The 13,121-nt window shown below is 44.8% G+C and overlaps 1 protein-coding gene across 2 annotated transcripts in view; it reads right to left on the bottom strand.

Moving 5' to 3' along the window:
- TNKS (tankyrase) overlaps positions 1–13,121 on the bottom strand; it is a 72,859-nt gene that overhangs the window by 3,984 nt on the left and 55,754 nt on the right. For both annotated transcript variants that reach the window (XM_053370925.1, XM_053370926.1), the window contains 9 exons: positions 12,679–12,867; positions 11,249–11,486; positions 6,753–6,835; positions 6,368–6,488; positions 5,372–5,469; positions 3,973–4,047; positions 2,621–2,726; positions 1,688–1,874; positions 549–705 (listed from right to left, as the gene is read on the bottom strand). In XM_053370925.1, the coding sequence (XP_053226900.1) occupies positions 549–705; positions 1,688–1,874; positions 2,621–2,726; positions 3,973–4,047; positions 5,372–5,469; positions 6,368–6,488; positions 6,753–6,835; positions 11,249–11,486; positions 12,679–12,867 (1,254 nt within the window). The remainder of the gene's footprint in view (positions 1–548; positions 706–1,687; positions 1,875–2,620; positions 2,727–3,972; positions 4,048–5,371; positions 5,470–6,367; positions 6,489–6,752; positions 6,836–11,248; positions 11,487–12,678; positions 12,868–13,121) is intronic.

Raw genomic sequence — 13,121 nt, 5'->3', positions numbered from 1 at the left:
GGTCAGCAAACCTTTTCAGCAGGGGGCTGGTCCACTGTCCCCTCAGACCTTGGGGGGGGGACTGGACTATATTGGGGGGGGGTTGAACAAATTCCTATGCCCCACAAATACCTCAGAGATGCATTTTGAATAAAAGGACACATTCTACTCATGTAAAAACAGGCTGATTCCCGAACAGTCTGCGGGCAGATTGAGAAGGCGATTGGGCCATATCTGGCCCCCGGGCCTTAGTTTGCCTACCCATGCTTTATGCATTTGTGGCAGGAAACATGTAGCAATCACGTCTGTTTTGTGAAGCGTGAAAGGCACATGTGTCTTTAAACATCCATATATATATCCTGGCCAACCAAGACAGAAAACTATAAATGTGCTGCGGGAAACAGCATTGTCACTCTGACGGTACACTCAGTGGATGAGCTTGCTGCGCAAAGCATGAGGCAGCCCAGATGGACTTTAGTGACACATAGGCAGTGCGCATCAGTTGACTGGTACAGTCAATTAGCACATCAATCACCCAGCTGTACAGAAGCACCACGTACACTGCTTACCTGTTCTCCTCTATAGATAACATACTCAGCATATGCAAGTCCATTGACGCTTGGCCGGCCAATGACTGAATGATGCCCAGGCGGGGCATGGGCCATTTTCATGGTGCTAAACTGCAAGAAGGATTTCCCCAGCGTCACACGACAAAAGAGCATTTGCCTGAAAGGGGGAGGAAAACAAGATGAACAGAGCAACGTCACTAGCAGGAAAGAAGGAATGCTTGGGAAGAGAAAAAGAAGAGGAGGAGGAGGAGGAGTTTGGATTTAATATCCCGCCTTTCACTCCCCTTAAGGAGTCTCAAAGCGGCTAACATTCTCCTTTCCCTTCCTCCCCCACAACAAACACTCTGTGAGGTGAGTGGGGCTGAGAGACTTCAGAGAAGTATGACTAGCCCAAGGTCACCCAGCAGCTGCATGTGGAGGAGCAGAGACGCGAACCCGGTTCACCAGATTACGAGTCTTAACCACTACACCACACTGGCTCCAGTGTGCAGCTACCTGAAACTTCTTAAGCTATTTACTTTGAATGCCCAAAGTTCTTAGAGCAGCCAAAAGTTGTATTTTAGGCTGCATTTGTACATTATAAGCCAGGCTTTCTGGCTTACCGCAGGTTATCTAGAAAAGGCAGCATACTCTCACATGCTGCCAAATTGCTTTGTGTGAAAAGCTACAACCAGCAAGCTAACAACAATCCATGATTTCAGAGTGGTTAGCCAGCGACACATCATGACTAAATTTTTACTGAACTGAAAAAGAATTCGGATTTCCCCTGTTTCAGGATTCATGATTGAAGGGAGAAATAAGATGGCTAACCTAGGAAAGAAGCATGGCTAAACAGCAGATCTGATGAAAGTCCTCTGTCAAGAACTAGCTCCTCAAGCTGTGTCTACTTGCATGTTGGACTACGGCCAAAGTGGCAGTGAAGCCAAAACTTTGTTATCAGCGGTTTTATTTAGTACACAGAATTTGTCAGTGTGCACAACAGAAACATTTCTCCGGGTGAAAGACCTGACAAGTTTAAAGCATTTCCTTCTATTTCCAGTTTGATGCTCAACAAGCTCTTTTTCTCCCAAGAACTCTTAAAGAAAAAAAAAACACATTACATTTGGCTGACGGGGTGAAACAGGTCACCAGAAACCCACCTGTGGCAGATGTAGCACGATCTGTCTTTATGCGTGGGGCAACCTGTGCCTCCCCCAATTCCATATACGTATTGGTTACTTTTAGAGGAATTTTCTGCAAAGTAAATCCCAGCTCCAAACATGCCTCCAATGTATGCGTGCCTTTCATCAAATCCTTTGTGAATAATAGCATTAATAAAAGGGGACCCTGGAACAGAACGTAAAACACGTTGCTTATGCATGTGGTATACAGCCTCCATGTTCAAATGCAAATTAATTAAATCAAATTTGGAAGCAATGTACAAATGGGTAAGAAACTGCACTGGAGATTTTCAAGTACATATTTATGATTTCCATATATATGAGGAAACTGCAAGCTCCCTACTTCAAATATTGCTGAATATACATCAAAATAAAGCTGTCTAGCTTTGTAAGCCATTCTCTGGGATTAGAGAGCACTACCACTTACAGCCAGAGTTCTGAATTTCTACTGATTAAGTTGTTGGACAAACCACCAGTGTTGGAAAGAGTTTGGGCTTGTTTGCATAGAAAGAAGGAAGGCTCTTCTCCCCTCCCCCCCCCACTTGTACAATAGAAATATAGTCATTCATACTGCATGGCTAATACTAAGGCTCAACTAATCCCTTTCTCTGATAGAGACTGCCAGGGGCGTATAGGAAATCTCTGAACACCACCAGCACCAACATGGACTTCTGTACAAAAACACAATTTATGGATTCAAGTTACAAGAAAGGAAATTCTGATGAAACATCACAAAGAACTTTCTGCAATAAGAGCTGTTTGACAGTGGAACAGACTCCCGCGAGAGGTGGTGGACCTTCCTTGGAGGTTCTTAAGCAGAGGTTGGATGGCCATCTGTCATGTATGAAGTAGCTCAGATTCCTGCATTTCAGGGGGTTGGAATAGATGACTAGATGAGGCAAGGCTACTCACCATGAAATAACATGCGTTCATTGTGGTGGTTATGGTTTTCTTCTGAGACTTCTTTCTGTCTATGACAGAATCTCTCCCTCAGCTTCTTATTCACCACCTTTTGAATCTTTAAAAGGATAAAAGATAAGCAATAACTGAACCAGAGAAACAGAACTCCAGAGAAAATATTTCCATATAAACTGACATTTTAAAAATATGGGGGATTACCTTAAATAAAAGAAAACAGTATTACTAAATATAAGGGAGATCTTAGGGCTAGCTCTCTTTGTATGACACTCCACTGAATGAAAGAGAGGAGAGGTAAGTTTTCCTGCAATCCCATGAAAAGGCGCTCCAGAGAATTGGGGGATGCTTCAGAAAAGGAAGGGGAAGTGGGAGCCTCTGTTGAATTTGGGTCATGTGCACAAACAAAGGGAGGAATTATGTTCACAATGTAAATCTGGATCCAACCCATAGACTACTTTATCATTGCAATAATAATAATAATAATAATAATAATAATAATAATAATAATAATCCCCTTTTGTAGCCTTGTATAACAAGCTGCAGCTTCACCCACGATTCCTCCAGAATAGAAATACTTAACACTCTCTGGAGAATATATGTTAGTAGATTAAGTACAATGCAGTATAATTCAGAGAAGAAATGGCTTGGACCAAAACACATTTGGCCCCAAGGAGAAAAGGCACATGGCAACATTATTCCACAAGGTTTCAAAGGCTGCTGTGGCACTCTTTCTAAACTGGAAACGCAGTGGGTGCTGCTGCAAGTCTCTTAGCTTTAAAGCGGATAAAGGCAGGGGCAACAAGCACTCTGATATGGAAACCATTGAACTGGTTTCTCCCAACCTTGAAGGGTCATAAGCAGGCACCCCCAACCTGCGGCCCTCCAGAAGTTTTCGCCTACAACTCCCATGATCCCTAGCTAACAGGACCAGTAGATGATGGGAATTGTAGTCCAAAACATCTGGAGGGTCGAAGGTTGGGGGTGCCTGGTCATAAGACACAACTGAAATAAGATCAGGAGGAGCACTGGGTGTCATTACTTATGAAGATCCTGAACTGGAAATATATTAGCCTCGTGAATATATGGCTAAACTAAACCACTTACTTGTGCTCCCTTTTCACCTGCTTCCTTAATTATGGCCCCCAGTCTAAAAGGTCAGTATACACAGTAATGTAAAGGCTTTCTGTTCAAAGCTGCTGCTCAGATTCTCAACAGTACTCCATCCATTCCTACGATCACTTTATTTAGAGGACCTAAGGGTCCTCTATCCTGCCAGGCAAGGATTTTGTTATCAGCAAAATTGGTAGCGGTTTCATATGAAGGCTTTCAAAGTCATTGACACTTACCCTGATGACATTATACCTGTTGAAGATCCCCCCAGCATTGCCACCATCTCTGTGTTCCCTGATGGTACTCTGCATCTGTAAAACAGTCAAGTGGTATACAGTAAGACACTCAGAAGCGGACATCTCAGAAATACTGCCTGCATCTTCATCTGGTGTTTACATCTATTGCCTTTTACGTTCTGTGACTGTGTGGAGGGGGAGCAAATACAGAAGCAGTGTTTATCTCCCCAGCCCAGAGAGGAAAGCTCTGAATAAACCTTTCTTACTCTTCTCCCTATCCTTCTGAGGAAGGAGGCAGCAATGGAAAAGAGAAAGGTGGGCATTTCTGCAATATTTTTCTTCAGTAAAAGAATGAGTAAGAGATAGCGATGCCCGCAGTCTTGTTTGTTACAGAGAAGGAACTTTCCCATTCACCTGCTCCATGCCCAGTATAATCTGGAAAGGAGGCATGTTTCTGAGTTGCTCCCATCCTCATTTCATGCACCTCCTTCAATTAATATAAGCTCCTATCTGCTCCCAACAAGGTTCAACCCCTCGTGGGGCTGTAAGGGCATCTAACCAGATGAGCACAGCAGATAAAGGGTTGAATACTGTTTCCCTTTAGTGAATGAGAACTTGTGCTGAGTTATGGGGACTGAGAAGCCTATCAGGTTTACCACTATTTGTTCCCCTGTAACCTTGTTGAGAGTGGGTAGATAAAACTTTTATTTACAGAAGGAATTCTTTCTTTTTCATATCTAGAGACCATCTTGGCTGTGAGTCCTAGAAGACCTGCTTCCTGCAGGGCCCTGAATAACTCCAGCTACAAATGTATTAACAACAAGAAGTCATCCAGCAGCCTTAGCATTTGGGGCATTTAAAACATAAGACATAGTAATTAGGAATGCTCATTTTATCTCTAGAGGGTGAGAAACACGAAGCATTCAACATAGCCCTAAGCCACGGCATGTTTAAAGTACAACTACACAGGTTTTGGAAACAAGAGGTACAAAATTAACCCTAGGATATTTTGCATCTCTATCAGCACAATACAAACTGTATTTACAAACACAGATAGGCTCCTGTCTGCCAATGGAATTTTCCTCCAGGAAAAGATGGATTCAAGTGTATAAAGGGAGAAACAAAATTTCACGCCACAACCTTCCATCCTCATGTGTTGCTCTGTGTCAGACTCCTTGTGTCTTTCAGGAAATTATTTTGCGTCCCACATTGCAACAGAGAGGTATAAAGTACTAATTTCAGAAGGTTTAGGTAATTAGTAAATTAAATTACTAGTCCCTCTATTGAACCATCTGGGGATCGTCAACTTTCAGTTCTCTATCTGGTGTGGAAGCACCCTTAAGAAGTTTAATACATTCACGAATGAGTCAGTCCCAAATGTCTTTACAGATGTAATTACCTCTTCTTCCACAGATTGATACTCTTTGTCGTCAGGAGCAAGGTCTATCAGGATAGTTCCCTGGCTGACACAGTGAAAAGTCAAATAAGGATTGGTGCCTGAAATACAGAACATGCACATTGAAATACTGCATCCATTCTACAAGTAATTTATATTCCACAGCCCTCAATTCTCTTGATAATACATACTGCACAAGACCTTAGCCAAGTGCATGTAACATGCTGACTCCCTGACCGCCGTTAAGAGAAAGGGCTTTGGAAATAGGTTGGCAGGGTGGTTCCTTTGGGACAGGAGCATAAGAGGAACTGCTGTTCGGAAGGAGCATGGGAAGGGTTGGTGACAAGCGGCACTTCCGACACTGTGGCAATAGGAATAGCTTGATTTTGTGTGAGATTGGGGTCATGACTTAGGCATGAAGATAAAACCATCTCATTTCATTTGCATTTTTAAAAAGAGGTTTCTATTTTATTCTGGTGCTCTTTTCTTTGTTGCCTTCAAGTCCATCAGACAAAGCTGCTGTGCTCAAGCCTGAGGTTCTCTAATAAATTAGGCTACAAAAATGAATAGACAGAGTTGCCTAGATCGCTCATTACCTAAGGACCTTCCTGAAAGATTTCTACAGTGGTGCCCCGCAAGATGAATGCCTCGCAAGACGAAAAACTCGCTAGACGAAAGGGTTTTCCGTTTTTTGAGTCGTTCCGCAAGACGAATTTCCCTATGGGCTTGCTTCGCAAGACGAAACATCTTGCGAGTTCTTGCGAGTTGGTTTCCTTTTTCTTAAAGCCGCTAAGCCGTTAATAGCCGCTAAGCGTTAATAGCCGCTAAGCTGCTAATAGCTGTGCTTCGCAAGACGAAAAAACCGCAAGACGAAGAGACTCGCGGAACAGATTCATTTCGTCTTGCGAGGCACCACTGTATAGTGTATGAAGGATGGAGCTTACTGTTTGTAGACGAAGCTCCAATTGATTTTGATGCAGGATGCTTTAGCAGACTCACCTTGCTGCCCACCTAGAAGTCTCTCTACACCTTTTATCAACTTATGACGATGCCCATAGGCATTGATGCCAATTTCTTTCAGCTCCTCGTGTCCCATGTCTGCCAGTACATCCAAGGTAATCTGAGAAGCACAGAAAAGAACAAAAATAAGTATTTTACGTCAGGACAGGGATCTATCTTTTTTACTGATTTACCCCTACTGAAATGAATGGGAAAGTAAAACTACCTATGCCTATGCTGATTGGAAACTAAAGTCCAAAGGCCCCTGCAAGCACAAAACTAGCTACACAGTTCCTCCAATCTTAGACAGTATCTCCTACTATTCTAGGTGTATTATAAGACTAAAAAATAGTGGAGCACTACTTTGGAGCAAGCAGGATCTTACCTGTTCTGTTTCAAAGATATCCCGAAGATGTTCCAGACCAAGACTCTTCAGGAACTGACTGATGTTCATGTCAAGTCCAACAACTACAATAAGAGACACAGCAGTGTGTTTTTCACAAAAGGATGCAAACACATACTGAACAATGTACCAGACATCAATTGCAAAATGCAATTTTTAAATGCAAAAACTAATCTATCTTTGAGAAAACTTTCATTGAAAGTAGATTGAGGGGGAGGAACCTAAATATGAAGAGTTATTAAGGAATTCAGATGAAGACTAGGTGTATTTCTGCTGAGATGTTTTTTTCTACAAAGTGGATGTGGAGAGAGGCTCAGAACTCACAGGGTTAAGAAGTTCTGAGTGACGTCTCACATTTTGAGGCGTGGTTTTAGAATACTGAGGGGAGTGGTTTCCTGTGTTTCTCTCAGTGTGTGTTTGCTCCGTTGCAAGAAAGGAGCAAGATGTGCGCTCTGTCGCCAGGATTTATAGCTGTTATGTTATGCTAAGGAATAAAGACTTAAAACATAGATAAGGAGACAGCCTGCTGCGTTCAGTCTGAGTTATTGCCCTAACATGACGTTCCTGCTTCTGTTCCGCTGTGTTTACGTTCTGCTGAGTCGGGGGTCCCTGGGGAAATTCAGAGCCGCGCAGAAGAAGTGTGCCGGACCCCCCGGACTGGCTCAGGTTATGGGTCATCAGCAATTAAGATAAGCAACGTTCGTGCGTGTGGGAGAAGCCGGCTGAGGAGAAGACTGCAGCCAAAGGCCAGCTTAGGAGAAGCTGGAGCCAGCCAGAGCTGTGCTTCTTTGAGGCACAGGGGAGCTCGCTGGGAAGGATCTGCCGGACCGGGAGGCGCTGCTACTGTACTGTAAGTAGGCCAGGCCCCGGGGGAAGATGGCAGACGGCCAGAAATCGTCAATCCCTTTTGATAAGGTGGACGGGAGCAAGCCCTGGGTCAGGAGGCAGGCACTGAAGAAAGCAGTGGGAGCCAGACCAGAGGGGGCTGAGAATTGCTCTGAGGAAGCACCAAGCCCAGGAGGGGCTGAGGGACACCCAGAAAGCCCAGAGGGGGCTGGGACTGTGTTGAGAAGCTATTGCAATGCACCAACACATGAGCTGTGTGCTGGAGAGCAGCTGAGAGAAGAGAAGAGAGATGCACCTGAGAGTGGGGGTGCAGGCCATTCCAAGGGTCTTGAGAGTGCCCAGGCTGTTTGGCAGGAGCTGGAGGGGGTTTGCAGAGAAACCACAGCAGAAGCCAAAAGCCATGTCCCCAAAAGCAGAAAAGCCTCATGGAGTGCTGCTGGAAAGGTTGGGGGGGCAGAGAAGACCAAAGGCAAGTTTGCAAAGTTTTCCACTCGGCGATGTTTTGTCTGCAATTCTGCTGACCATTTGTGTCGCAGCTGCCCACAGAGAGCAAGGGAGACAGGGCAGGATGTGTCCAAGGTTGCTTCCCATGGGAACCAGCCAGGTTTCCATGGCAACAAGTCCTGCAGAGGAGGCAGGCATGGGAAAGCGCATACGCTCCGTGCTCCAGAGAAGGGAGGAAACGCTTATCAGCTGACTGCGTCAATGGCAGTGTTGGACAACACCTGCAGCGAAGGCCCCAAGGTCGGGGGCAGCAGGAAGTCTGTTGCTAAGGCAACAAAGAAGGACAACTCCAGAGAGAGGAGAGTGCTACGTTGGGTTGTGGACTCGGCTGCTAACGCCCATTTGGTGACAGCGCCACCTGATGGACAAATGTGGAACTGCAAGGCTGTTTCAACTGGAAAAACAGTTGTCTTTGCTACTGGTTCACAGGGACATATGACTCATGTTGCTAACGTGTTTGTCTCTTTCTTACAGGCTGAGCTAAAGGTCTACATCATACCTGAGATAAAACATTGCCTTTTATCTGTACCTTGTCTTTTACAGGAGGGATTTGAAGTGTGTTTTGAGAAAAATGTTTGTACAATTTCCAGAGGGGGGAAACAGCTAATAAGTGTTGAGAAGAATCAGAACAACCTCTTTGTTCTGGAAACACCTCTGGAGGGTAAGGGGAATGCTGGGAAAGCCACTGATCACACTCATGTGTCGTGTGCTTGCGTGTGGCACAAGAGAATGTCACATGGTTCCTGTGAGGACATTCAGATGTTATCAGAGTGCACCAAAGGGTGCCGGGTAAAAGAATGTGGTCAACCTTTGAATTGCAGAGCTTGCAGAAAAGCAAGGAACAAGGGATTTAATCATCCCAGGGTGGAGAGAGTAACCACAAAGCCTTTTGAGCTTGTACATGCAGACATTTTTGGTATGCCACAGCCAAGTCTGGGCAAGGCCAAGGTTCTGATGGTGCTGACAGATGATTTTACGCGGAATGCATGGGCGTTCACGCTGAGAACTAAGGATGAGGCAACACAACTTATCAAAGATTGTGTTGCAGAGGTGGAACTAAGGTTCTCCACCAAGGTGCAGGGGTTCAAGTGTGACCGGGGTTCAGAGGTCACTGGGTCTGCTCTAAAGGGTTTCTTTCGCCAGAGGGGGATACGTCACAAGGTGACTTCTCCTCAGGAGAATGGCGTGGCAGAGCTTAGGAGTAAAGCTCTGGTTCGAGCATCAGAGATTCTACTGGATGACTCTGGTTTGCCTCAAAGTTTTTGGGGGGAGGCGGTAAAGACAGCCAATTTCACGATGAACAGGTGCTACAATTCAGTGGTAGGTGACACCCCGTATTTCCTGCTTCATCGACAGAAGCCGCTTGTGCATTTCTTTCGCACTTTTGGTAGCAGAGCCATGGTGCCTGTACCAATGTTTCTGCAGCAGGAGGGTGGCCCAAGGTACCAGGAAATGATCTTCTGTGGATATGAGCCTACGACAAAAGGATGGAGGTTCGCATATCCAGAAGGTGATCAGACCAAGCTTCTGGTCAGTAAACAGGCTGAGTTCTTTGAGCAGGATGGTTGGGCAAGGCGCAAAGCGCGCTCTGACGTTCACTCAGATTGTCTGTCTGACTCTGAGGAGGAGGGAGAGCCAGAGCCTGAACCTGCTGGTGGAGACCAGGTCCCTGAACAGAGTAGGGCGTCTCCACAGGTTGTTAAGAGAGTGTCCAAGAGTGAGCCCTCATCTCCTGTGCGCATAATGGAGAAAGCTCACAGACGTGTCAAGTCAGAGGGGGAATCTTCTGATGAGGAAGACGCACTTGCTGGCCCCAGTGGGTCAGAAGGAGCACCCCAGTTTGTGCCCAGGCGGTCATCTCGGGCTACAAAGGGAATTCCACCTGAGAGGTTTCAGGTCACAAATGCGTGGGTTGGTTTCGCACAGTGCGAACCTGAGATTTGTGAGGTTCAACAGGTGCCTAACAACGATGCCAAGAAGGGGCGGAAGGCAATGGGGAAAGTGTTGAACACTCAGAAGTCCTCTCAAAATATGATTCGAGAGGGGGTGTGGAGAGAGGCTCAGAACTCACAGGGTTAAGAAGTTCTGAGTGACGTCTCACATTTTGAGGCGTGGTTTTAGAATACTGAGGGGAGTGGTTTCCTGTGTTTCTCTCAGTGTGTGTTTGCTCCGTTGCAAGAAAGGAGCAAGATGTGCGCTCTGTCGCCAGGATTTATAGCTGTTATGTTATGCTAAGGAATAAAGACTTAAAACATAGATAAGGAGACAGCCTGCTGCGTTCAGTCTGAGTTATTGCCCTAACACGACGTTCCTGCTTCTGTTCCGCTGTGTTTACGTTCTGCTGAGTCGGGGGTCCCTGGGGAAATTCAGAGCCGCGCAGAAGAAGTGTGCCGGACCCCCCGGACTGGCTCAGTGGATTCCAAAAGCAGGTTCAGAAACTTTGATTCACAGTTTGTGACATTTAAACTGTTAGGTATAGGTTAATGCTACAGAATACTTCTCAAAGAAAACTAAGTAACTGCTTCTTTTATAAGGAATTGCATGTTCAATGCTTCCTGCCTGCTTTTCTATCAGTATCACCCTATGATATTGCATCACTTGCCTGAGGAGGCCACTCATAACTGTCAATAGTTAAACTACACAAACGTATTTAATTCCATCTTAACGATCACCACTTCTAAAGCCTTACAACTTCAGTTATATTTTCATGTATTTCTTTCTACAAGTCAAACTTCCACTATAGGCAGAAAGAAACAAACAAACAGAACACATCTTTCACTAATTAGAAATATAAAAAACCCCAGGAATCAATTGCTAACAAAAAGTCAGGAAGATTATTGATTCAAAATGAAATTTCATTTGATTAAAGCAAATCCTAGGACTCTGAAATTTATTTTACAGCTGGACAAAATAACGAAGCAAACTTATTAGGATAATGTGAAAGATTACAGTAGTCACAGTGCAATCCTACATATATTTGTTTTTACTGTTGTAAACCACTTTGCTACATTTTTGTGATACAGCGATATATAAATATAAATAAGTCCCACTAGGTACCAGGGGGCTCACTCCCTAGTCAGTGTGCACAGGATTGTAGCCTGAGTGTTTCACGCTGTCAGCAAACTTACCTTCTCCTTCTTTCCTTTCTGTTCCTGCTGCTCCATCACCAGCATTGGGCGCCCCTCCCACTGCTATTTCTGCCAGAGGTCCTGCAAGGTTGTCTATGCTGCTGGCAGCAGAGAGACAGGATGGAGTTGATGCTGGCGAAATGATAGAGGCACTAACAACAGTAGCCTGAGGTTTAAAGCAGGTTGGCAAGGCCTCTGGGGGCATCGCATCTATCAGCAAGGCTCGAATATCATCAGCCTGAAAACAAGAAAATCACATATACAAAAAAATAATAATTAGAAACAGTGTTCAATTGTTTCTTGAAGATGTACCCTGATTAGATAATTTTTATTTTTATTTTCAAGCTGTTCTTTAAACTGGCATTGCTTGTGAATGTTAAATACCATCAGCCTTGGACAAATTTGGAAGCATTAAGTTCTGCTGTTTTGAAACTGAGATTATTTTTACGCATGTTCACATTTCAGGTGCCATCACTTGGTTTTTAAAATTCAATATAAAAGTTCAAGGAGCAGGGTCAAAATCGAATTTAAGGTGGAAAGCAATCGTTCAATAGTAACCAAATGAATGAACACATCGTGAATTTGCCTGGACAAAATGATGGGTTTACAAAGAAAGATGCAAAATCTGTACAAGATTCATAGTTCTGCCTGCTCTTGATGTAAAACAGGAGAATTGTAGTATAATGAATCATGTGCTGGATTTGGGCTGGAGGGAAGTAGGCTCATGTCCCTAGTCTTGAAACTCACTATGAGGTCTACCCGACCTCACAAGGTTGTTTGAGGGGATAAAATTGGGCCAACTTTACATATGCCACCCTGAGCTCCTTAACAGAAAGGTCAGGATAGAAATGTGGCTGATTACCGTATTTTTCGCTTCCTAAGACACACTTTTTCCCTCCTAAAAAGTAAGAGGAAATTTTGTATGCGTCTTATGGAGCGAATGCAGGTGGGAAAACCCCACAAGAGCCACACATACATGCTCCGCGCGGCTTTTGCGGGTTCCCCCACCTCATAGAAAAGCCCGCAGGAGCCGTGCACCCTTTAAAGAGCGCGCGGCTCTTGGGGGCTTTTCCCCAAGGAGGGAGAAGGGCTGCCCTTCTCCCTCCTCTGGGAAAAGCCCCCAAGAGCCGCACGCACACTCCATGCACTCTTTAAAGGGAGCGCAGCTCTTGGGGGAGACTTAGCCGCGCGCAGCCTCTCCCGGGCAGGGGATGCGATCCAGCTTGCTGTTCTGGCTTCTGGGATTCAGAATATATTTTTTTCTTGTTTTCCTCTTCCAAAAACTAGGTGCGTCTTATGGCCTGGTGTGTCTTATGGAGTGAAAAATATGGTAAGTAAAAAGCATGTGACTGTACTAGTTGAAAAAGAAACAGCAGTTATTTCTAAGCTGCAGATCACTAACTGCTGTTTCTTTTTCAAAACGGACTTACTGTAGCTAAATCCAAAGGTGTCTGGCCTTCTTGGTTCTTCATCGTTGGATCTGCTCCGTGAGCTAGAAGTAGGGCACACAGCTGCGTCCTTCCTTTTTGTGCTGCTTCATGCAATGGTGTAAATGCCCATTTATCTGTGGCATTTACACAGGTATTGTACTTAATCAGCAAAGCAGCTATATCCACATGCTGCCGGCGGGGCGAGAGAGAGAGAGAGAGAGATAAAAAAAGAGAGTAGAATAACAAGCAGGCATTACCCATAAAGGAAGTGCAAAAGAAAGCATTCTTAAATGATGGGTTATGCATTTATAAGTCTTGGATGGATGGACGTATTAAGTGCTGGAAGCTCCCTAACATACTTGCAGTATACTGAGGCTCCTGCAGTTCTTCAGTTACCTGGAGTTTCCCTAAAGTGGGCTTTTCTTAGTTGCAATCAATAAGCA

Source organism: Podarcis raffonei, chromosome 17 (assembly GCF_027172205.1).
Source record: "Podarcis raffonei isolate rPodRaf1 chromosome 17, rPodRaf1.pri, whole genome shotgun sequence".
Taxonomy (NCBI): domain Eukaryota; kingdom Metazoa; phylum Chordata; class Lepidosauria; order Squamata; family Lacertidae; genus Podarcis; species Podarcis raffonei.
Note: the sequence above shows the minus strand (reverse complement) of the source record. Positions and strands in the feature narration are given on the sequence as shown.